This window comes from Canis aureus, chromosome 34 (genome assembly GCF_053574225.1).
Source record: "Canis aureus isolate CA01 chromosome 34, VMU_Caureus_v.1.0, whole genome shotgun sequence".
NCBI classification, from domain to species: Eukaryota; Metazoa; Chordata; class Mammalia; order Carnivora; family Canidae; genus Canis; species Canis aureus.
Genome location: NC_135644.1, coordinates 4,700,031 through 4,724,579, shown reverse-complemented (window position 1 = coordinate 4,724,579; position 24,549 = coordinate 4,700,031). Strand labels below are relative to the sequence as shown.

Sequence of the window (24,549 nt, the reverse complement as noted above, 5' to 3'; positions counted from 1 at the left end):
ATAATGTCAAAGAAACTAAGGAGAATTTCAAAGAGCATTTAGTGTGAACTAATGCTGTTGAGATTTATTTAGGATAAGGACTGACAATGTCTTGGATTTAGTTTCGTGGAGGTCTTTGGTGACCCTGGCAAGAACTGCTTGGTGGGTTAATGGGGAAAGAAGTTTGTTAAAAACTATGTGATATGCCGAATACAGATAAGAACATTAGGATAAATTTCAGTCATTGAATATATATTTCATATATTTATCACTAGGTGAATAAGTCAATGTATTACATATGACGTAGTTACTATTATTTCCAGTACTCAGATGAAAGAGCTAACTTCTAGAGATTTTAATGTCAAACAACCATTATTTAAAATCAAGGTTTGCTCCTGTCCTCAAGAAAATGCTGCTTCTCTAAATGAAGACATTGTCAAGTAGGAAGATTTATTTTTCCATTAAATTTTTTTTTTTTTGGTCACAATTTAGTTTAGTTTTTTTTTTTTTTTTTTTTTTTTACATAAACTGGAGCAAAATGTATGACCTTTGAACACCTTAGAATTTAGTCTTATTAAATAAAAAAAAGAATTTAGTTAGGAAAAATGTCATACACAAAGTTATAGAGATCAGCATAATCAAGGCCTCCTCAGTAATTATCACCCCATGGCTTTTCTTCTTTAAAGAATACCTTTAACCATTATGCTCCTTCCCTGCTCCTGCCCTCCTCACCACAACAGATTATTTCAAAGCAAATCCCAGACAAAGCTCTTTCTAAAATCAATCCTATTTTTTATTCTCAAAGCGGTCTATTTTGCCTGCTTAAACTTCCACAGGGTTTTCAAATATCTGATTAAATCTATACGATAGTTCCAATATAAAAGCAGGAAATAAAATTAAGCCTGAAAGTCATATGAGTTTTTAAAAAATATACCTTATTTTTTAGAGCAGTTTTAAATTCACAGCAGATGTCCCGTGTGCCTTGTGCCCATGCCCCTCCTCCCTCATCTCCTACCGGGATGGTACACTTGTTACGCTGACACATCATTCTCATCCAAAATCCATCACTTATATCAGGGTTCACTCTTCCTGTTGTACATTCTGTGGTTTGAACAAATTTGTAATGACACGTATCCACTATTATGTATCATGCAGAGTAGTTTTACTGCCCTAAAGGTCCTCTGTGTTGCACCTATTCATCCCTCACTCTCAAAGTTTGTAAATTTTGATGTTACCTTTTCACTTCCAACAGACGCAAAGAACCATTTAATTTTTTAACAACAACAGGTGAATCAGCTAAACTGATGTTTCCTGATATTTGGCTGCCCCTTTCTGCCAGTTGTTTCCTGTAATAAGATGATGAGACAAAACTCACACATTTCCAAATGTAATAGTTCATTTTTGATTTATAAAGACATGGCTTTGGTGATTATTTATGGAAGTCAGATGATGCGAATAGGAACTAATGGATCTGTATTTTTCTGGACATGTTCCCTACATCTTAAACATCACAAAACTCTCTTGGAGATCACTTGTCCTTGGGGCCTACAGAGTCATGGTTCCTCTGTGTGCTGTATGTGACGTCACAGTCTCAGTGCCTGGCAGCCCCTCTACACCAACTGCCAGAGGCTGCGATGCTGAGAACCTGAGTGATCCGAGGCTTCCTCTCCTTGCTTTCTTTCTGAAGGTGACAAACTGTTCGGATATCTTTTTTCTTCACTTTAATTTAAAAAAACTATTTGTTTTTATTTTTAGAATGGGTTAGGAGTGGGCTTTTAGGAGAATGAATTTATGCTTATATACAAATACTGCATATTAATAAACATAAATAGGTACCGAGTATCGAGTATATATGATATATACACAAGCAGCTCGGCTCTGTGAATATATCAAATATGTTGAACATAAGTAAATCTTGAGATTTCACACATTTCTGACTTTTAAGAAATTTGCTTTGACTTTAGAAGAAAGTTGAAATATACATAAAGCCCAGATCTAATTTTCAAGTTGGGCTCTGTGTAGCCCCAGGTACTCCACCCAATGGTTTCCGGGGTCACCTGGAGGTGTGATATCAATCTACAGTTTAGGGCACAAGAACCTGAGTTAGTGGGCCTCAGAGTCTTCCCATTTTTTCCCCCAACCAGAGCAGTTCTCTTGTATGTAGTAAGTATCTGCACAATACTTTGTTAAAGAAAGGGTTCCTCATCTAAATTTGAATATCCGTAGTCTACAAAAATGGTGCTTTGATGAAATCTTATGTCATCAGAGGGCAGACTTCAGGGAACCATGAATCCAGAATAGAAATAGGGAATAGATGTTCCATTTAAAAATTTTTTTAATTTTTAATTTATTTATTTTTTAGATGTTCCATTTTATGTGAAATTTTACTTAATATGTTCAGAGGGGAAAGTACAAAAACAAGCATATTGTAATTAAGATATTAATATTCATATGCAGAGGAATATGGTAAACATGCAATATTGTTAAAGATTCTAGTTTAATAAATATAAAAAAGTAAAATCATGCCACATGAGTTTTTCATTCAAGATAATCCAAGTTATGATAATTTCACTTTATCAAAAAAGGATAATTAGAACTATAAACTTCATTTTATAAATAATAAGCACTTATAATAGAGTTAGTGTACAAAATTATGATCTTAAAAAATCTGAAAACATACAAAATTGATTCAAAATGTCAGACAATTAACCTTTATTTAATGTTTACTTATTTGGAGCTCATTCACTCATTTACTTTTTCAATATATTACTTACTTTTCTAATACGTATTTACTGAAGATTGATGGAAATATAGAAAAGTTTACAGTCCCTGTCCTTGAGAAAACCCATCTAGTGAGAAAAAACTTAAGAAACAAATGTCTTATAGCAAATGAGTTGCAGAAATAACGTGTTGGACATTCTGAAATGGAATGATGACTGAGGGCTGGCACAGGGGGAGCAAGCTTCATGGTAGCAGAGAGGCTTGAGCTGCCACCCGTAGGAAGCGCAGGGCTTAGTCATTGGGGTGGAAAGCAAAGAGGGATCTTTGTGACCAAGGCGAAGAGTGTGAATACCTTTCACAAGAGGTTGAAGGTTTGCCCAGGGAAATGATGGGGAGAATTGATTGAAGAAGGTTGGGGTAAAGGGACCTGATGTTTGAGGCCAGAGTTCTCAACCACATTACGGTGATATTAGGACGACAATGCGTATTCCCATTAAGGGGGCCTCTTGCAATCTCTGAAAGAGATGCTCCCCTCCTGTCTCAGTATGTTTGGCCTGTTAGAACAGAATACTATGGGCTGGGTGAGTTATAAAAGAGACATTTATTTCTCACAGTTCTGGGAGCTGAGAAGTCTGAGATCAAGGCACTAGCAGATTTGGTGTCTGGTGAGAGGCTGTTTCATGGTTCACACATGGCATATCCTCACACAGCAGAGGTAGGGAGGCATGGAGAGTTCAGTGGGGTCTCTTTTATAAGACTAGAAGTCTCCTGCATGAGGGCTCCGCCCCATGACCTAATCACTTCCCAATGGCTCATTTCTGAAAACCATCAGATTGAGGGTTAGGATATCAACATTTGAATCTGGGGGACCCACACATATAGTACCTTACACCCTGAGCTTCTGGTTTTCCCTTTCCCTGTTTGCCCAGGTGAGAATATATGTACCGGCTGGTAAGTGTTACACACGTGAATCTTAGGGGTTTGAGGATAAGGGGGATGCTCTAGGGAACAGGAAGTCCGTGAGGGCTTTTGAACAGATGGGTAATAGGAGCAAAGAAGAGAGAACTGGCTGGTGGAATGTTAGATTTTATGGGAGAGGCTGGAGGCCAGGAAATGTCAAGTGTTGACTGCAATTGTCTAAGAATTGAGGAGGCAGAAAAAAATAAGACTTGGTACCTGAATGCTTGATGGCAGGGAAGGTGGAAGCCAGAAAAAAGTAGAGTGGACCGGGCGCCTGTATTAAGCGTTACTCCGTTTTTAAGGTATTGTTTCTATTTTACAGAAAGTAAAATCTGGAGATATTTAATACAAATCCAAGTAATATAGGATTTAGGTGGGCAGGTTAGGCTCTGAATTCAAGTCTGTTTGACCTTAAATTCTGTTTTAACATGTTGCGATTTTAATTTTGGGTTTCTAAGAGACTAAAAGAGAAAGGTATGAATGGAATGGGGCTAGTTTTAGGGATAATATTAGTTTGTTTTTGAGGTTTCCTATGCTAGGTTGTTCAGGAACCATCTAGAAAAGTAGCATTTGGCCTTAGAGAGTGGTGGGGCATACACTGGACAGAAGAGAGAGAGGACCAAGTTTTTACTAACAACAATATTTCCAGGTTAGAATGAAATGGATCAGGAACGGAAAAAGTTAGGGAAAGAGGAGAAAGTTGTAAGGAGAAACAGGAAGTGTAGTGTCACCAAAACGGGAAAAAAACAAACAAACAAACAAACAAACAAACAAAAAACACTTGTATGGAGGAAAAGACTGTCAAAGCAGTTGAGTACTGCAGATGTCAGAGAGGCAGGCCTGGACTTGGCAATTAGGAGAAAGGGTTGGGGTCAGCGGTTTCAGAAGAGGATTTACACAGGGGCCAGTGTGCAATGAATTAGAAAACAAGAAGAAAACGTTAGGGAAAGAGATCACCTACTAAAGTCTGTAGAGCCTCCATTTGAGGTCTTGAGTGAAATTAGTGCATGGTATCTAGAAGAAGGAGCAAGGTCTAGAGAAGGTTTTTTTATAGGGCAAACTGGGGGCATCTTTATAACTTGATAAGGAAAGGAAGAAAGGGTCGAAAGGGTAGAAGAATTGAAATGCAAGTGAAGGAAGGAAAATGACTTTCTTTAAAAAAAATCAAGTTTTTAATTGGAAGATTCTCAGCCTTTTGGCTAAGATCAAGTGAAGTTTTTAATGTGAAGAACAATTACAATAGTAAATGACATGTATAATCAACCACTAAAAAGTTATATAGAATAAGTTAAAGGTCCTGCTGAAACCCTCAAATCTACAAACCTGTCTCCTACTCTACCTTCCTGTTAATAGTTTGGCACAAATGTTTTCCAACTTTTTAATTAATTAATTAATTAATTCATAGAAACACACACACACACACACACACACACACAGAGGCAGAGACACAGGCAGAGGGAGAAGCAGGCTCCACGCAGGGAGCCTGATGTGGGACTTGATCCAGGGTCTCCAGAATCACACCCTGGGCTGCAGACGGCATTAAACCGCTGCGCCACTGGGGCTGCCCTTTTTCTTTTATTTAAATAAGCATTCTTTCCACTCCTTTGCACATGGATCCAATTTCTTTAAAAAATAAGATAAAATGATGTCATATATATTTTTTCAAATTGCTTCTTTTTAACAAAGATTTTATTTATTTATTTGAGATAGAATGAGAGAGTGAGCACGAGCAGCGGGCAGAGGGAGACCGAGAAGCAGGCTCCCTGATGAGCAAGCAGCCCGACGTGGGGCTTGATCCCAGGACCCCAGGACCCCAGGACCCCAGGATCCCAGGGATCATGACCTGATCCAAAGGCAGACACTTAACCACCAAGCCACCTAGTCGCCCCTAAATTGCTTCTTTCAGTATATGGATCATGAAGATTTTCCTAAGTCAATTCACACACATCAAATATATCTCATGATTTTTAACGGGTGCATAGTGTTCTTTGGTTTGGCCAGATCAAAATTTACATAGAAATTCCTTCATTTATGCATCCTACTTGGTACCTTCATTCTAAAAAGGAGAATGGTGGGTGTGTTGGGCAGAATGATAGCCCCTGAAGGTCTCTTCACTCTCACCTCTGGAACCTAAGAATGTTACCGGACATGGCACAAGGTGCTTTGCAGATATGACTATTGACTTAGTATAACTGGATATTGAAGTGAGAAGATTATCCTGGATTATCTCAGGGGGCGCTAAATATAATCACAAATGTCCTTATAAAGAGGAAGGGACAGGGAGAGTTTACGACAGAAGAAGGGCGTGTGATGACAGAAGCAGAGAGATAGAGGATGCTATGCCGCTGGCTTTGAAGGGCCAAGAAGGAGCTATGAGCCCAAGAAAACAGATTTTCCCCTGAAGCCTGCAGAAGAAACCAGTCTTGCTGAAACCTTAATTTTGGCCCCATAAGACTAATTTCAAATTTCTGGCCTCGGAACTATAAAAGATAAGTTTTTTGTTGGTTTAAGCTGCCAAATCTGTCCTGATGTAGTATGACCTCCTCTGACCTTGGTGACATCTGCAAAGACCTTATTTCCAAATGAGGTCACATAAATAAATATGTACTGGAGGTCAGACCTTGAACATGACCTCTTTGAGGTCATGACCTCTTTGAGGGACACCATTCAACCCAGACACCGGGTTTTTTTTAAGTCAACCGGTTTTAGGTTTGGTTTCTGGGAACTTGCCAGAAATTAGGCAATGCTGGAATTGTTATTGCCTCACTCAGAACATTCTTGCTGGACTTGGGATTTCAGGAAATCCCAGAGGCAGGTGGGAGGGAGCATGGGTGGGTGTTTAGAGGGTAAGGAATATGCACATGCAATGTGTCACTTTTATAGTCATGAGCAGCAGGAAACACGTTTTTTGCACATGCAGATATACACGATGAGTGCTGCCTATCATCCTGGAAGACCCTGTCAAGGAAAGTAGCAAAGCAGGGGGGAGGCCGGCGGGGGGGTGGGGGGGGGCTACTGCAAAGCTCTTGTAGGTATTCAGGTGTAATAAGCCGTCACATGCATGATGCCTGGCGTACACCTGTGGCCCTGCAGCGGCAGGGAGACGGTGGGCGCTAGGCCTCGGGATGGGGCTCCTCCCCCGAGCCCACAGCGCTGCAGAGCCGCAGCAACGGCTTCAGGAAGGTCCTTTGTCCCAGGTGTCACTTGCAAAAGCTGGCCGACGGCAGGTCCTGGGTAAACTCAACGCTAATTAGAAAACAGTGGGTGAAAGGGCTCGTGCATCCGTGAGATCCCAGCAGCAGCAACAACAGTCCCGAGACCTCGTTCCCGCCGCAACCCTGCCGGAAAGGCGGAGCCTGCGCAAACACGTTTGCCCGATTCCAAAATGGCGGCCGCGGCGCCCACAGCGCGCGTACGGCGCAGGTCCGGAAGTGACGCAACCTCGCGCGGCAGCGCGCCCTTACCCGTGGGGAGAGTTTCCGCCATTTTTGAAAATCGGGAATTCCCGGGGCCCGGCGGAGTGACCGCTGCTATGGCGGCCTTTGCGGTGGAAGCCCAGGCGCCCGCGCCGGGTGAGTGTGGGCGGCTGCTCTTCGCCGGCGGCCCCGCGGCCCGCGCCCGAGCCCCCGGAGCCGTCAGGCCCTGCGCTAGTTCGCGTGGCGGCGACGAGCCCCTGTCGGCCCCCAAGCTCCCAGCTGTCCCCGAGCTCCGCGCCGGGAGGGCGGCCCCGGGCGGATGGGCGCTGGCTGCGGGGCGGCGGGGCGGCGGGGCGGCGGGGCGGCTGGCGGCGGCGGACCCGCGCTCCGGCCGCGCCTCCCTGAGCCTCCCCCGGGGCCGGCGCGGGGCGGGGCGGGCGGGGGGCGCGGGGAGGCTCGGGGGTGCAGGGGCGCGGGGGGCAGGGGCGCGGGGAGTGCGGGGGGCGAGGGGCGCGTCCACGTGGGTGGGCGGTGCCCTGGAGGCGCGGACTGCTCCTCCCCCTCCCCTCCCCCTGGCTCCTCCTCTCCCGCTTCCCCCCTTACCGCTCCCCCCTCCCGGCTCCCCCCCGCCGCGCTTCCCCCTCCCCGCTTCCCCCTCCCGGCTCACCCCCCTCCCGGCTCCCCCCCTTCCCGACTCCCCCCCTTCCCCCTCCCCTCTCCAGGCTCCCTCCTCCCCGCTCCCCTCTCCAGAGGGCTCCAGGCTCCCCCCCCCACCCCCCACTTGGCTTTTAGTTCCTGCAGGATGGGAGGTCTGCCTTCTCCCCAGGCTTTTTCGCAAAAGGAAGCTGTTATTGATGGGAACTGGAGCTGCGCGACCTTTGACCTTTAACCCATTGTTGGTAGCCACGGAGATGCTGGCTTTTGCATTTTGTCCCTGTCCAGCCCCGTTTTCCCGCCTTCATCTTAGGGAAGTGACTTACTTTTCGTCGGAGGTCTCTATCTCGCATCAGCCACAGCCCTGGTGAAAGTGTTTTGTCGTTGGGAAAAACAGAAAAACAAAACAAAAAAGTAAACAAACAACAACAAAAATACGGACTTATCAAGTGACCAGGATGTCCACTTCCTTGACATCCTTTTTCGTTGGTGCCTTTTGGCGCTTGGGAGAACCGTGCGCGGGTTTAGAGCAGAGGGCTGTCTGCTGTCCTAGAGAGCCTTGGAAAACGAGGCTAGACATTCTGAAAGAGCAAGCACCATGTGTGTTTGTACAGTGTTTTGTTTTTTAGAACTTAAAAAGTGTTTAGTGCTTGCCATGCTTTGTGCAAAATGCTTCTTTCAAAGAATAACTTGCAGTGTATTCGTCCGTGCATGACGTTGGGCCGCTGCTCTGCTGCCTGTACACTTACTACACAGACGTTGGTCTAGGGACTTCTGTATGTTTTCGAGAACGGAAGACCGTCCCTTTCCAGTTCCAAAGTTTTCGACTTAGCAGAACATTTTGGAGTCCATGCCTCTTGGGCCTGCGAATGTGAATGAACTTGTTCCTGTTTATCGCCTGCTTAGCAATCTGACATTGGCTGATACTGATTGCTCAGGTCCACCTAGTGCAGGGATCCCAGGTGAAGAGTAAATGACTTTCCAGCACCAATACGGTCTTAAAACTTAAGGGTTTCTTCGGCAAATGGTGCCAGCTGAGTAGGACGGAGGACTCAGCATCTTAGGTGTACAGACCACGAAATGGAGTTTTAGACCCGCAGGAGCCGTTGTTCCAGCTCCCGGAGTGGAATGTAGGCTGAAGGGTGGTTGGTAGCAGGCGCATTAAGACCCTTTGTGCCCTCCACTCTGGTGCTTTCTGTGTGTCACAATGTAGATCAGAACTTTTATGGACTTGATTCTTACAATTGCCATATGGTCTTTGGTTTGGTTTGTGTTTTGTGGGGACGAGAGAATGAGGTAGTTGGTCAGTCGTACCTAAAACTTTGTGTTTACTGCCACAGGTCTCTCAGGGTCTGTTCAGAATATTCTTTTTAGACTTTTGGTGGCTGTGATCTTTGGAAATATGTAATAGTAACATAGTAAGTAATATGGCACTTTAAAATAACCACAATGTAGTTATAGTTTTTCACACATTATTTCAGCATTTGCTTTATTTTTTTCCTGGATTGCTTTGCCTTTTTCCTCTTTTATACACTTGCATTGGCAACGCTAATATCTGTGTCTCCGTTAATGAGGAAGGATAAATAATAGCATTTGGATAGCAAGAAACAGATTTTTGAGGCTGCGTAGAGGTCAAGGATAGTTAACCATTATAGATGATGCCCTTTCTGAGTGCCCTGAGTTACATTCAGCCTTCTCACAAAGTTGAAAATTTAAATTATCTTAAGCAGAAATTGCAAGCTCTACATTTACATTTTAGTGACTCAGTTTTTGCTATTCTAGGATACCCTTAGAATAATGATAATAACTAATGTTTGTTGAGCACTTACTGTATATTAGGTACTGGGTCAGTGCTTTCTTGGCTGCAATCCTAAGCAAAGCTCTGTGACTGGGCGCTTTGATTGTGCCCATTTTGCCGAGAGACTTGAACCCAGGTCTCTAACTCCAGGACCCATGTTTTCCTTACTGTGCTGTTGTGCTGTGAAATTAGGGTACGTTATAGCCTCCTTATCTTCATAATGGGAATAATGCCCTGTAAATTGTGAAAATTAATTTTGAATTCATGATTGTGAAGTATGTTGGGGAGGCTTTTGTTGAGTATTCCTAACTTTAAAATGATTTTAAAAAATGATACAAAAAATAAACTTTCCAAATTTTTCAATATATTTCTTAGTTCGGATGCTAATCATTACTGTTATTTCATATACATGCAATGATGAGTGTGCATGATTTTACTCTTATTACAAAAATTTTTACGGTTTTTGTTTATGGGAAAGAAAAAAATGGTACATATGGCAAGCTGAACCTATTATGTTTGATATGCTAAGACTTTGTGTCAAGCACGTTGCACTTGTTTTGGTTGTTGCATAGTAGAAGCTGACCCAGAAATGGAAAGATGATATTCTGTATATAGTAAGAATTTTTTTAAGATCCAAAATTTTTCCATTTAAACATAAATGTTGATTCTTAAATCTGTGAAATAATGTAAACCGAACAACTGTCAGATTAATATTATTAAAAATGCTTTCACATTTTTATAGAAATTTTTATTGTTTTTTTTTTAAGTAATAAATTCAACTATGCTTCTGTAATATGTAAGTTTTGATTAAATTCTCAAAATTATTTATGCTAGATTCCTACATCTTTTAGATATTGTAACGTTAAAGTCCTTTTATCCTTTGATTCATTTAGGATCTGAACCAATGATGCTAGGGTCACCGACATCTCCGAAGCCAGGGGTTAATGCCCAGTTCTTACCTGGATTTTTAATGGGGGATTTGCCAGCTCCAGTAACTCCACAACCTCGATCAATCAGTGGCCCATCGGTAGGAGTAATGGAAATGAGATCACCTTTACTTGCAGGTAGGTAAACTGCTTAAAATAATTTCATAGTACTATTAATTAATATGTGTATTAGAGTTTTAAAAAAGAGTAATTCACTAGTTCACCCTTTTCAACACATTATCAATTAAAAAAAAAAGCAGTGCCTCTATTTTTAATTTTTAGAGTCTTGGAGTACAGGTATATGTCATATATGCTATTTTAATTCCAAGAACCATACATTAAAACTATGTTTATTGCATTCCATCCAATTTAGGATGCCCTTGATTATAAACTCACTGTTATCTTAAGTAGCACCAAGAAAGAAAAGCACTAAACATGATACAGTGTCAAGATACCATATTTTATAAATTGTCCATATCAGAGATGTTAAAGTGTGGAGGACTGGGGAAGAAATATTGTCATATAATTTCAACTGAATAACTTAATGCATTTAAATAACATAAATATAATAGCAAACATTCAGTCAAAATAACTGACTTGTTTTTTTTTTATTGAAATATAATCAACCTACAGTGCTATATTATTTTCAGTGTACAATGTATTGCCTTGACAATTCTGTGTTACTCAGTGCTCATTATGGAAGGTATAGTCCCCAGCTGTCACCATACATTATTACAGTACTATTGACTATATTCCCTAGGCTGTGCTTTTCATCTCCATGGCTTGCTTATTTTATAACTAGCACCTTGTACCTCATAATCCCCTTTATTTTGCCATTCTCCCACTTATCTTCCCTCTGGCCATCACCAGTTCATTCTGTATATCCGAGAGTCTGGTTTGTTTTGTTATTTTAGTTGGTTTTCTAGATTCCACATACATGTAAAATCATGGTATTTGTCTTTCTCTGTCTGACTTCTTTCACTTAGCACAGTACCTTCTAGGACTTTATAGATGAATGAATAAAGAATGTGTAGGACATGTACACAATGGACTGTTACCTATAAAAAAGATGAGACCTTGCCATTTGTAACAATCAGAAGTGTAATTTGAAATTTGTAGATATGAGTTCTACTTCTAGCCATAGTAAGAGTTTCACCTTGTTTAATGAAAGGACTTACTCTACAAACTGTGGGGCAGTTTTTTACAGAGTTTGCAGTGATCAGCACAAAATATTAAAGATAAGTGAAGTTTTGACTATGAGAAGTAAAAATTAGCTGCAAAAATGATTGAATTCCAAATGTGAGCTAAAATCCTTTTAAGGGATTAAATGGAAAACTTCTTAATTTGATTGTTCTTAAAGTATTACTTGGTTTAAAGTGGTTTATTATTTTAAGATTGATCAGGGAAGGTAAAATTATATTTGATATAATTGACTTAACATTATTCTGGATAGCTTTTGTTTTCTATACAGTTGACCTTCAGACAATGCAGGGGTTAGAAGTACTGACCCCCTGGACACTTGAAAAATATATAATTTTGACTCCCCCAAAACTTAACTACGAATAGCCTACTATTGACTGGAAGCCTTACTGGTAACATAAATTAGTTGTCTGACACACACTTTGTATGTTATATATGTTATAAACTATCCTTGGGATCCCTGGGTGGCACAGCGGTTTGGCGCCTGCCTTTGGCCCGGGGCGCGATCCTAGAGACCCGGGATCGAGTCCCACATCGGGCTCCTGGTGCATGGAGCCTGCTTCTCCCTCTGCCTGTGTCTCTGCCTCTCTCTCTCTCTCTGTGACTATCATAAAATAAAAAATTAAAATAAAAAATTAAAACAACAACAAAAAAACCAAAAAAAACTATCCTTACGGTAAAGTAAAGCTAAAGAGAAGAAAATGTTATTAAGAAAATAAGGAGCACCTGGGTGGCTCAGTGGTTGAGCATCTGCCTTCAGCTCAGGGCGTGATCCTGGAGTCCTGGGATCAAGTCCCACATCCGGCTCCCCATGGGGAGCCTGCTTCTCCCTCTGCCTGTGTCTCTGCCTCTCTCTCTGTGTCTCTCATGAATAAATAAGTAAAACCTTTTTAAAAAAAAAATCATAAGAAAGATGGGGCACCTGTGTGGCTCAGTTGGTTGGCCGCTGACTCTTACTTTCTGCTCAGTCATGATCTCACGGTCCTAGGATTGAGCGCCACATTGGGCTCCGTGCTCAGTGGGGAGTCTGCTTGAAGATTCGCTCTCCCTTCTGCCCCTTGTCCTGCTTGTACGCTCTTTCACTCTCTATCTCTAAAATAAATTAATCTTTAAAAAATATAAGGATGGGGCGCCTTTGTGGTTCAGTCGGTTAAGCGTCTGCCTTTGGCTCAGGTCATGATCCTGGGGTCCTGGGATCGAGTCCTGCATCAGGCTTCCTGCTCACTGGGGAGTCTGCTTCTTCCTCTCCCTTTGCCCCTCGCCCTCTGCTCCTGCTCTGTTCTTGCTTTCTCGCTCTCAAAATTTTTTAAAAAAAAATCATAAAATAGATTTATAGTACTGTACTGTAAAAAATCTGTGTATAGGTGGACCTGTACAGTTCATACTTGTGTCATTCAAGTGTCAAATGTATATTTCAAGTGTGTTTTTATTGTAGTTACTATATATTGAGTACATATGAGCCAGGCAATATGCTAAGCATTTTACGTTACTTTAATTCTTTTGTCAATCATAAGGGATAGATAGTAGTATCCCTGATTTTCAAAATAGGAAACTGAGACTAAATGCAATAAAGAATTGCTTAAGTCTACTTGTTAATAAGTGACAGAGCAGATCAGTCTTGTTTTACAGCCTACGCTCCAAATAGCCTAGGCTATACTATTTAAGTTCAGAGGATAAGTCATAACAGAGAATCTGGACTGTTTTACTATTTGGCATTGCTGGTTCTCTGACTTATAAAGACATCTTTATGTCCCCAAGAGTTGATTCTTTTCTTATATGTTTATAATGTACTTAAATATGCTTCTGTTGTGTGATACATGAATGATACCTGTTTAATTTTGACAGTCAATTTCCACATTAGGGGATTATATTGATTCAAGTTTTCTACAAGCTGTAACTGTTTACCTACTATCAAGTGAAAAATAGGATTAAGTTTTGTATTGAAATGTTAAGGATTTTGTAGAGAAAGCAAAAACTACATGTATTTGTTAAAAACTAAAATTTCTGTTTTCTTATTCTGAAACCTTTCATTTACATGGAGTCTGAATCACCAGCATTGGCATAACTGGGAGTTTGTTAGAAATTCACAATCTCAGGCTTCACTTCACAAGTTCTGAATCAGAATCTGAATTTTTGACAGGATTCCCAGGTGATTTTTAAGTGTATTGAAATTTGAGAAGCCCTAGTAAACAAGAGTTTAAATCAACATATTACAAATATAAATGAGAAAGAATCTTATCAGGAAGGTGGAAGAAAAGAAAAAAGAAAGGTAGAAAATTTCTTTGTTTTCTCATCTGACTGTATTTTTTGTACATTGTAGGTGGATCACCACCACAACCAGTTGTACCAGCTCATAAAGATAAAAGTGGAGCTCCACCGGTTAGAAGTATATATGATGATATTTCCAGCCCAGGACTTGGATCAACACCTTTAACTTCAAGAAGACAGGTGACATACACATTCATGTATATGACCCACAATAATTTCTTGTTTTTTTTATGTGGATGCACAGTGAAGATCAATGTTTTACTGAGGTTTGCTTTAGTGGAACTGTGTTGTACAGGATAAGCATTAAGGACATTTATCATAGGATCTACTTCGATTATGTTTATTTATTTTATTTTATTTTATTTTTTTTAAAGATTTTATTTATTCATCAGAGACAGAGAGAGAGAGACAGAGAGAGAGAGAGAGGGACAGAGAGAGAGAGAGAGAGGGGCAGAGAGAGAGAAGCAGGCTCCATGCAGGGAGCCTGACGTGGGACTCGATCCTGGGTCTCCAGGATCAGGCCCTGGGCTGAAGGCGGCGCTAAACCGCTGAGCCACCCGGGCTGCCCCTCGATTGTGTTTATCATGAAATGTATTTAATGTAATAGAACAACAGATTATTTTCTCAGATCAGTAATTCTGTGGTTTTATAGGTTCTGGTTTTATTTCAGTTGCTCCTCATGGTGAATTTTCAAAGTAGCTCTTATGAGCTTCATTTTATCATTGAGGAAACTAGGACACAGAAAGCTTAGGTAATTTTTAAGATTAATGCAACTAGTGTAGTGGAGCTATGGTTTAAACCCAGGCAGTCTTCAGTCTAGAGCCAGCGTTTGTAACCGCCATGCCGCACTACTGTGGTTAGTTGAAAGGTAGTATGGGTTTTTCTTTATAGGCAACGAAGTTTAGTTGCCTATATAGTTGCAAGTTTTCTGTCACTTTTGTGCTTAGCAGGACTTAAAACTGTGTGTCAGTTAAACTGATAAGTTCTTTGAATAAAGACATTTTTTCTGTTTGGTTTGGGAAAATGTAGCATACTAGGTCTACCTTTTTTTTTTTTTTTTTTTATGCCTACTTGTTTTAAAGCAAAAGTAATACATTGGGTTGAACACATTACCTCTCTTTCCAACACTTTTATAACTGCTATACTCTCCAGCACAGTAGCCACTGGCCAACTGTGGCTATTGACATTTGAAATGTGGCTCTTCCTGTACTAAACTGAGATATACTTAAGTGTTAAATACACACCCAGGACGCCTGGGTGGCTCAGCAGTTGGGCGTCTGCCTTCGGCTCAGGGCGTGATCCCAGAGTCTGGGATCGAGTCCCACATTGGGCTCCCTGCATCGTTTCTCCCTCTGCCTGTGTCTCTGCCCCTTTCTCTGTGTCTCTGGTGAATAAATAAATAAAAACTTAAAAAATACACACCAGATTTTGAAGACTAGAAAGAAAGTGAACTACCTCATTTGCTTTTTTTGTTAATTACATATTGAAAATGATAATAATTTGTTTGTACTAGATTAAATAAACTACTTGTTTTTATTTTCTTAATGTGTCTATGAAATTTAAAATTACTTATATTGTTTGTGTTATATTTGGACAGTGGCATTCTAACAAATCAGAATATTCTGGCCTGGGATATTTTTCTAAAGACTGACAAGTAAATCTGTTGTTTAGTTTGGTATGAGAACCACTGGCTTATAAATTCATGCTAGTTTTCATTACTTCTCTGATGATCAATGAAAACAAAGGTAGTTTACAGTTACTGGTGTGTTCAAAATATTTAAAAGTCTTCTGTCATAATTTGTAGAGAATGTTTTTGACTTAAAAGTTGGTAAGAATATTAGTAAAGCCTAAACTAGTTTTGCCCCCTGAGGCCTCTTTCTAATCATGAAAGAAACTGGCATTAAGAATTGAACAATAAAAAAAAAAAAAAAAAGAATTGAACAATATAATGTATTTTGTATCTCTCTTAATATAATTTCAGCATTTTGTTCTGGTTGCTAGATGATAGCCAAATTTTAGATTTCCTTAATTGAGGACGTTGCAGAAAAAAATCTATATATTTATTTCTAGAGAAAGAGTCTGTTCTTATTTTTGATTAGATAATGTTGTCTTTGTTTATAGAAGGACTTCTAACTGTTTAATCTTTAGTTTTCTCACATTTAAAGGGATTTGTATGGATAATTTTCTTGCTCTATAACTTTCTACTTGTAGAGGCAGAGATACGCTGTCTTTTATTATGTAGATTGATTTGACTATTTTTTCATGGTTTGTAAATGTCTGTTTACAAATAGGTCTGTCATCTTTCTATTTTTCTGTGTGAGCTTGGTGATCTGAAGAACCACGTGCTCTCCGTTATTTCAAATACTGTGTACGTTAGGGATTAAAACCTAATAGCAAGTTACTTTCTACTAAAAATAGTGTCTTTCTCTGATGTGTCTTATTTTATTTATTTTTTTAAAGATTTTATTTATTCATGAGAGACACAGAGAGAGAGAGGCGAGACACAGGCAGAGTGAGAAGCAGGCTCCATGCAGGGAGCCCAATGTGGGACTTGATCCCAGGACTCTAGGATCACGCCCTTGGCTGAAGGCGGCGCTAAACCGCTGAGCCACCCGGGCTGCCCCATGATGTGTCTTATTTTAAAGAATATGCTAAAGGGTTCAGCATATTTTAGATTAATACTGCTCAGTGGGAAAAGTTGGAGTACTCTTAGATTGTGAACTAATTAGAGGCCTCTGTAGTACCTCCCGGCATGCAATTGTCTAATGAATGAAACCTTCCAACACTCACTGCATTTACATTATGGTTAGAAGTTAGAACTTTGTGTTTTTACTTTAACATTCTATTCTGTTTTCATGTAGCCAAACATTTCAGTGATGCAGAGTCCTCTTGTTGGAGTTATGACAACTACTCCTACTCCTGGAGCAGGTAAATAATGCCATTTAACATTAAAGACTAATCTCCTTGATAATTGCCAAAATTTTTTCTTTTACGTTTCAAACTTGGAGACTTACTCAAATGTTAGTAATTTCATTTGGGCAGGAAATACTTTGTAAATTGAGGTTTTTCCCTGATTTTATAGGTAGGATGTGATATTCTCAAAACATTAAGAGTTTTTGAAAAAATACATACTTTAAAAAAATTATTGGAAAGTGCACATGTGAGTGGCGGAGAGGGACAGAGGAAAAGGGAGAGAGAGAATCTCAAGCAGACTCCTTGCTGAGTGTGTAGCCTGTCCCAGGTCTCAGTACCACGACCCTGAGATCATGACCTAAACCAAAATCAAGAGTCGGCCACCCAGGCGCCCCCCAAAAATACATACTTAATACATACAGAATAGTACATACACTATTAAGTTACTCTCCTGAGTAACTAAAACCTGTGATTTAAAAAGGGGGTGTTGCAATTGGGAAGAAAAGGAATTACAGAGACCGAGCAATAAAGGTGTTTTGAAAGAAGTTAATGCATACCTATAGATCTAAATGTTATTAACTACAAACATTCACTGATTATATGTAGTTTTTCTTTATTTTTTAATTTAATTTTATTATTTTTAAAATATTTTCTTTATTTATTCATGATAGACACAGAGAGAGAGAGAGAGAGGCAGAGACACACACAGGCAGCTGGAGAAGCAGGCTCCATGCCGGGAGCCTGACATGGGACTCGATCCCGGGTCTCCAGGATTGTGCCCTGGGCCAAAGGCGGATGCTAAACCGCCGAGCCACCCAGGGATCCCCTGTAGTTTTTCTTTAATGGTATTTTTATCACCATTAGCTTCATCATTAGCACACTCTTCTTACATATTCATATCGCCTGTCACATGTTCGCTCAACAAATACATGAACACATAACCATGTACCAGACCCTGGGAAACTGAACAAAATAGATAACCCTTACCTCTGTGGAGCTTGCATTTATTTACAGAATTTACATTTATAAATAAAATAATTAAATTACAAAGTTTGTTAGAAAATAATGCATTTTATGGAGAAAAACTAAGCAAAGAGGGTAAGTAGTGGGTGTCAGGGCTTAGGATTTTAAGTAAGGTAGTATATTAGTTTTCTGTTGTTGCCATAATAAATTACCACGATTTTAAAAATGGCTTAAAAAGCAGATCTAGAGGTGAGAAGTCTGAAATGGATCTCAGTGGGCTGAAATCAAGGCATTGGTAGAGAGCTGTGTTTAGTTTTTGGAGGCTTTGGGGGACAATCTGTTCACTTGCCTTTTCCATCTTCTAGAGGCCTCGCACGTTTCTTTGCTTGTGATCGCCTTCCTCATCTTCAAAACTGGCAGCTTTGCGTCTCTGGTCATTTCTTCTGTAACCACATCTCTGTCCCCCTCTTAAATTCCCTTGTGAGTACATTGGACTCTACTGGATAATCTGGGATAATCTCCTTATTTTAAGGTCAGCTGATTAGCAGCCTTAACTCCATCTGCAATCTTAATTCTCCTTTCCCATGTAACATGACTTCTTCCCAGGTTCTGGGACTAAGAACATGAACATCTCTGGGGACAATTACTCTGCTTCCTATAGAAGGGTAGAGGAAAAGTAACATTTGTTCAGAAACCTGAACTAAGTAAGGGAAGTAGGGAAAGTGTTCTAAAAAGAGGAAATAGCAAGTACAAAGGCACTGAAGTGGGAGTGTATCTGGGGTGTTCAAGGAGGCTAGTGTGAAATGGTGCGAGTGAGGGGTAAAACAGGAAATGAGGTCAGAATGATAACGGGGACCCTTAGTTCGGGGACTTGTATGTCATTATATCAACTGATCTTTACCCAGAAAAGGTGGAAAACAAATAGGATGAAACTGCTGCTGTAGTGATTGTAGACTTTGGGGTGAGGGGTGGGGTAGAAGCAGGGAGACCAGGCTACTACTGCGTTAATCCAAATGAGGGACAAAGCAGAGTAGGAAAGGAGAAAACGAGGAATAGCAACAAGATGGAACCAAAGAAGCAATAGCAAGACAATAGATTTAAAATGAACCAAATCGGGCACCTGGGTGGCTCAGTGGTTGAGTATCTGCCTTTGGCTCAGGAAGTGATCCTGGAGTCCCGGGATCAAATCCCACGTCCGGCTCCCCATGGGGAGCCTGCTTCTCCCTCTGCCCGTGTCTCTGCCTCTGTCTCTGTGTCTCTCATGAATAAATAAAAGTCTTAAAAATAAGGATGTAAATAAATAAATAAAATGAACCAAATCTACAATTGTTATAAAATGAAATGTACTGAACATTCCAGCAAAAGGCAGAGATGATCAGAATGGGTAATAAAAGCAATATCCAATGACTAGTTAGATCTTTTGATCTTCCAGGCAGTTTCAAGCAGTCTGAATTTTCATTAGGCAGTGTCCTCATAGTCTCTCTGACCTCCTCCTTCTGTTGTATTTCTGACATATCTGGCCTTTGCTATTAAGGGCTCATTTGATTACTCTGGGTTCCCTGGAATAACCCAGGGTAATTCCTTATTTTAAGGTCTAGCTAATTAATAACCTTAATTCTTTTGCAAAGTCCCATCTCAGCAGTACCTGGATTAGTGTTTGAATTACCAGTCAAATCAGGGGACAGAAACTTTGAGGAGGTATCTTTAGATTTCTGTTTGCCATCTTAATCATAGTGAAAATTCTAGATTTGTTACTTCCGTTTCAGTTACATATGTTTGGTGGAATGTGCTGGGGGAATTAGTTCAGGGTTTAATCTTAATCTGATCATAGAAATAGGTAGATGACAGTGCTGTTATTTGAGTAGTTGCTGAGTCAGTTATTGAGTTAGTAAATGATCCCAGGGACATTGAAAATGCAAAAACACATAATGTTAAGTAGTGTATTTTATTCTTTAAAGGGTCTTTTAATGTTTGAAGAGCAAACATAGTATTCTTACTGTTGTCAAGTGAAAGAGCATATAATTAAAGTTAATTAGACATCCTTTGTAATTTTTTTCTAATAGTGTAACTTCTAGGAGCTTCTTGTATTTTTAGAAATTATATGTGAAAATATAAGAACCATGGTAGGAGGAAAATACATGTATCATAAATTGGCCACTGGGAGCCACTGCTGCTTCTACTTTGAGGTTAAGGAATTTATGTGTACAAAGTCTAAATGGAGTAGAAGTGGAAAAAAAGTGTTTTTGAAAATATGTGATGAGCCTGAGGATCTATCATACATGGTCAGTAATAGGCAAGAATTGGGAAAAGGAGTTGACTTGAGAAAATTGAAGGGAAACATAAATTTCTTACTTAGAGCTATTTTTTTAAGCTCCTATAGTGTTAAATAAATGGAAACTTCTGTATATAATTTGTAATTTTTAGCTTCTGAGATTGGCAGCTTTTATAAAGCGATGTCATGGGACTTGATGATGTGACTTATTTTATGCTTAGGTCTTTGTTTCCAATAAGGAGTTTGTTTTTATTTCATAGCTGATGTTAAAATCTTTTGAAAAATCTTATTTCTGATGCAGGGAAATCTTGACAAAGTGGAAACTCTAGAGAATTTCAGAAACACTTTTCAACCATGGGATATTATTGCCCTGAATATATGTTTGCCCTATCTCCCCATCCTTACTCTTCAGTTTTCTTCTGCTACTATTTAAATGTTCCTCTGCTTTTTACACTCTTTTAAATTTTTTCTTAAATTTTTTTTGGGAAGTTCTTTCCCATATCTATCAGTTGTCTTCTCAGATGGTTACCAGTTTTATCTATCTACAATTTGAATGTGAGAGCCCTTATTTTAGCATATGGCTAACAGAGTAAGTATGATATGCAGACTATAGCACTTCTGACTGCTCTTGTTGATGCTAGGGACTCCGAGTTCTGATAGTGTTCCCAGAAGGGAAAGGAAAGGGCTAGTTTCTCTGTGAGGGACCTTTTACTGAAAAGGGTTATGGGGTTAGTAGCTCCTTGTATGTGCTCCTGTATGGCTCCTTCTGCTCAGCTCCTGTCTTTCTCCATTACTGGATTATGAACTCATTCAGGACATTAATCCCCCCCCCCCTTTTTTTCACCCATTATTTACCCATCACAGAGCTGGTTATAAAGGGACCTCAGTAAATATTTGTTGACTGAATGGATTGATGTAAGTTGTAGTGAGTTGAATGGTGGCCACAAAATGACATGTCTGTGTCCTGATCCCCAGAACCCCTGTGGTTAAAACAAGTAGTTAAGATCATGAGAGGAGGAGCTCCCAAGGAAAGCTAGGGAGTTAAGGAGAGAGAAAGATGGGGAGAAGATAATCCTGGTAATTACCTTGCTAGTCCTGAATCCAGTTATTAGTGTCCTGAACATTCAGGAGAGAGATTTGACACAGACCTGAGAGACCTGCAGAGGATAAGATGATGTGAAGACTGAGGCAAAGATTAGAGTATTGGCACTAAGAGCCAGTCAACACCAAACATGCCAGCAGTAACCAGAAGGTAAGAGAGGCAAGCAGTGGGTTTTCTCTTCGTGCCTTTGGCATACATTTAACCCTTTTGAAAATTTGATTTATCTTGGACTTCTGGCCTCCAGAATGGTGAAAGAATAAATTTCTGTTGTTTTAAGCCACCCAGTATGTGGTAATTTGTTACAGGAGACACAGAAAGCCAATATATATGTTATGTTTTGAGGCAGTGACATCCCAGTGCCAAAAAACATATTGGAATATTTGTGTGCAACTTGGCATGACATAGTGTTTTTAAAAAAAATAATTTTAGTAAACAATAACCTTATTCTAGATTGCATTAATTTCAGATGCTGCTAAAACAAATTATTGCAGATTTATGGTGTGAAACAACTCAAATTTATTAAGATTCTAGAAGTCAGAAGTATAAAATGTGTCTAAAATCAAGGCATTTTTTAGGCCTATATTCTTTTCTGGGGGTTCTAGGGCTAAATCTTTTTTTTTTCTCTCTCTCTTCCGGCTTCTAGAGTTGTCCATATTCCTTGGTTCATGGTTCCCTACCATCTGTGAAGCCTGTACTAGCCACTTGGGCCTTTCTTATATCACTCTTTTCCTTCCCCATGTATGGAACCTTGTGATTATGTGGACCTACTAGGTTAATCCATAACAGTCTTCTCATTTAAAATCAGATGATTAGCAGTCTTAATTTCATCTACATCCCTTATTTCTTTTTATCATGTAATATTATGTACTCAGTTTCTGGATATTAGGACCTGGCATCTTTGGGAGACCATTTTCTCCCTACCATATTTTTAAAAAAGTAGTCACCAAAATTTAAATAATCTCATGCCGGACTAACCATAGGATCATGGGGTGGTATCTAGTTTTGGTGGGGATAATATTTTACATTTTTTAGTCAAAACCATAAAAGGAGATAGTTTTAGAAAATCAATGAAATGTAGCATTCTTTAGCTTTATTTCTCCAGAACCAAAATGTAGCATTCTTTAGCTTTATTCCTCCAGAACCAATCAGTCCAGATCTTAGAGCTATTCCTTTTGGAATTTAACTCCATTTATCTAATTGAGATGGTGTATTAGCTTTCTATTGGTGCTGTACCAAATAACCACAAATTTAGTGGCTTAACATAACTCAGATTTATTTTCAAACAGTTCTAGAAGTCAGAAGTCCAGAAAGGCTAGAGTCAAAGTGTTCATAGGGCGGGTTTCTTCTGGAAGTTCTAGGGAGAAAGAATCCTTTTTTTTTCCCCCTGGTTTCTAGCTGTATTCTTTGGTTTGTGGCCTCTTTCATCTTCAAAGTGTATCTCTCCAATCTGTTTCCATCATCACATCCCCTCTGTAGTTAAAATCTCCCTCCTTCTTCCTTTTGTAAGGGCACTAGTGGATATATTGGGGGCCTATCTGAATAATCTTGGATAATCTCCCCATTTCAAGATTGTTAATCACATCTGCAGAAGAGTCCCTTTTGCCATATTAGGTAAATATTCACAGGCTGCAGGTACTGAGATGTAGTCATGTTGGAGGTCCATTACTCAGTCAACCATATATGATTATGTATGTTAACTGATTTTCAGTTTTCAGTATTGGTAATTTATCTTAAGGCAATTGGAGATAATCTGTCTTACATCCCATCCCCCACATTATCTGAATATAAGTATGTCAGACTTTACTCCTTTTGTCAGTGTTTCTGACTATATAAACACTTTTTTATGCTGAACCAAATAGTATAATTATCCTTTCTCTAAAATTTGTATTTCTCATTAAGTTAATATTGTTTTTTTTCTATTTGATTTTCACTGTGCCATCTGCTACCTTTATTTTAAGTAAACGTTGTTGCTAAGATACTTATCTGTCTTTTAAAAAATGCTCAAAGACCGTTTCAAATACTGTTTTGTTTTGCTTTAAACTGAGACCTTCTCTCTCTTAGCCTCTCTTTTGGCGGTTTGCTGTTTCAGCATGGTATACAGCTATCATCCTAGAACTTGCCTTAGCAAGTTTCTAGACTTGAGCTATTTTTCCTACATGATATGCTTTCTTCTTTCTTAGTTTATTTGCTCATTTTGGTGAGGAACATATTTGTTTGAGTGGCGTTCTAAGAAAGCTTGTGAAGGAAATGAAATTAAAAAAAAAAAAAAAAGGAAATGAAATTTAAGACCTCATATCTGAAATGCTTTTTTTTTTTTTTCCCCCGTCTTCACATTGGATGCTGATTTGGCTGGGTATAGTATTTTAGTTCAGAATTTTGGAGGCATCATTCCATTGTCTACAAGCTTCTAGTGTTTCGTGGAAGTCACTTGTGATGATTTCTTAGGCTTTTGTATGTTTCGAAAAATTTAAGATCGCTCTATGGTTAGTATACTCAATTTCACAACTGTGCTTTGATGTGGGACTTTTTCATTTGTTTTCCTGGGGAATTGATTTATAGATCCTTTAAATCAAAGCACTTAACCTACAGTTCTGGGAAATTTCCCTGTATTTGTTTGGTAATTATTCTTCTGTTTTTTTTTGTTTGTTTGTTTGTTTGTTTGTTTCCTGTTTCTGGAATTCCTTTTGTTTGTGAGCACTGAAGAGATTTCTAATGTTCTACTTTTTCTCTCTTATGGGGTCTTTTATGTATGTATTCTACTTGGTGGGACATGTCTTCAGTCTCAGTTTCCAACTCTTGTAATAATTTTTTATTTTCCCGTTTTTAATTTTTATTCTCTAAATGTACTTTAAAACATAGTATCCTTTTCTTGTTTTATGGATAAGATATCTTACAAGTGAGATTAATGTTGGTGTGTTATTCCTGTTCATACTATTTCCTTCTGGTTCTTACTTTTTTCCTCCTTTCTCTTTTTTAAGTGTTCTTTCTTTCTTGGTGGGGGCATATTTAGTTCAATGAGACACTAAAACTACTTAGAATCTATGTATGTGGATCAACATTGGCTGGAAAGTGGAAATTGATGTTTTGTCTCTTACTGGGCTTTACTGTAAGAGGAATGGACAATCAGCTAGATTTTTGTTGGGAAAATCTCTGATTTCAGTTTATGTAGGTCTCTTTTTCTTTGAATTAAAATTTTCCCAAAGAAGAGTTCTTTACATTCAGCCTTTATGTCTAAGCAGGTATTCTGAATATAGAAAAGGGAGCAGTCTCCTTTTCAATATGCAAGACTTTCACTTTATCCGTTTCTGTATAGTTCTCTACTGTGGTTGGACTCACTGGATCCTGAGCCAGTTAGGTTCCTTTTTCCTCGGATACTA

At 39.4% G+C, this 24,549-nt stretch overlaps 1 protein-coding gene across 3 annotated transcripts in view; it reads left to right on the top strand.

The window, feature by feature from the left end:
- Positions 1 to 1,562: 1,562 nt before the first annotated feature.
- NUP35 (nucleoporin 35) overlaps positions 1,563 to 24,549 on the top strand; it is a 39,829-nt gene continuing 16,842 nt past the window's right edge. Inside the window, exons 1-4 of one of the 3 annotated variants that reach the window (XM_077883128.1) lie at positions 1,563 to 1,666; positions 10,422 to 10,592; positions 13,975 to 14,102; positions 16,784 to 16,850. In XM_077883128.1, the coding sequence (XP_077739254.1) occupies positions 10,433 to 10,592; positions 13,975 to 14,102; positions 16,784 to 16,850 (355 nt within the window). In that variant the 5' untranslated portion in view covers positions 1,563 to 1,666; positions 10,422 to 10,432. Of the gene's footprint in view, positions 1,667 to 7,075; positions 7,233 to 9,544; positions 9,722 to 10,421; positions 10,593 to 13,974; positions 14,103 to 16,783; positions 16,851 to 24,549 lie in introns of those variants that run through there. The other 2 variants (XM_077883127.1, XM_077883129.1) reach the window with 2 other exon arrangements.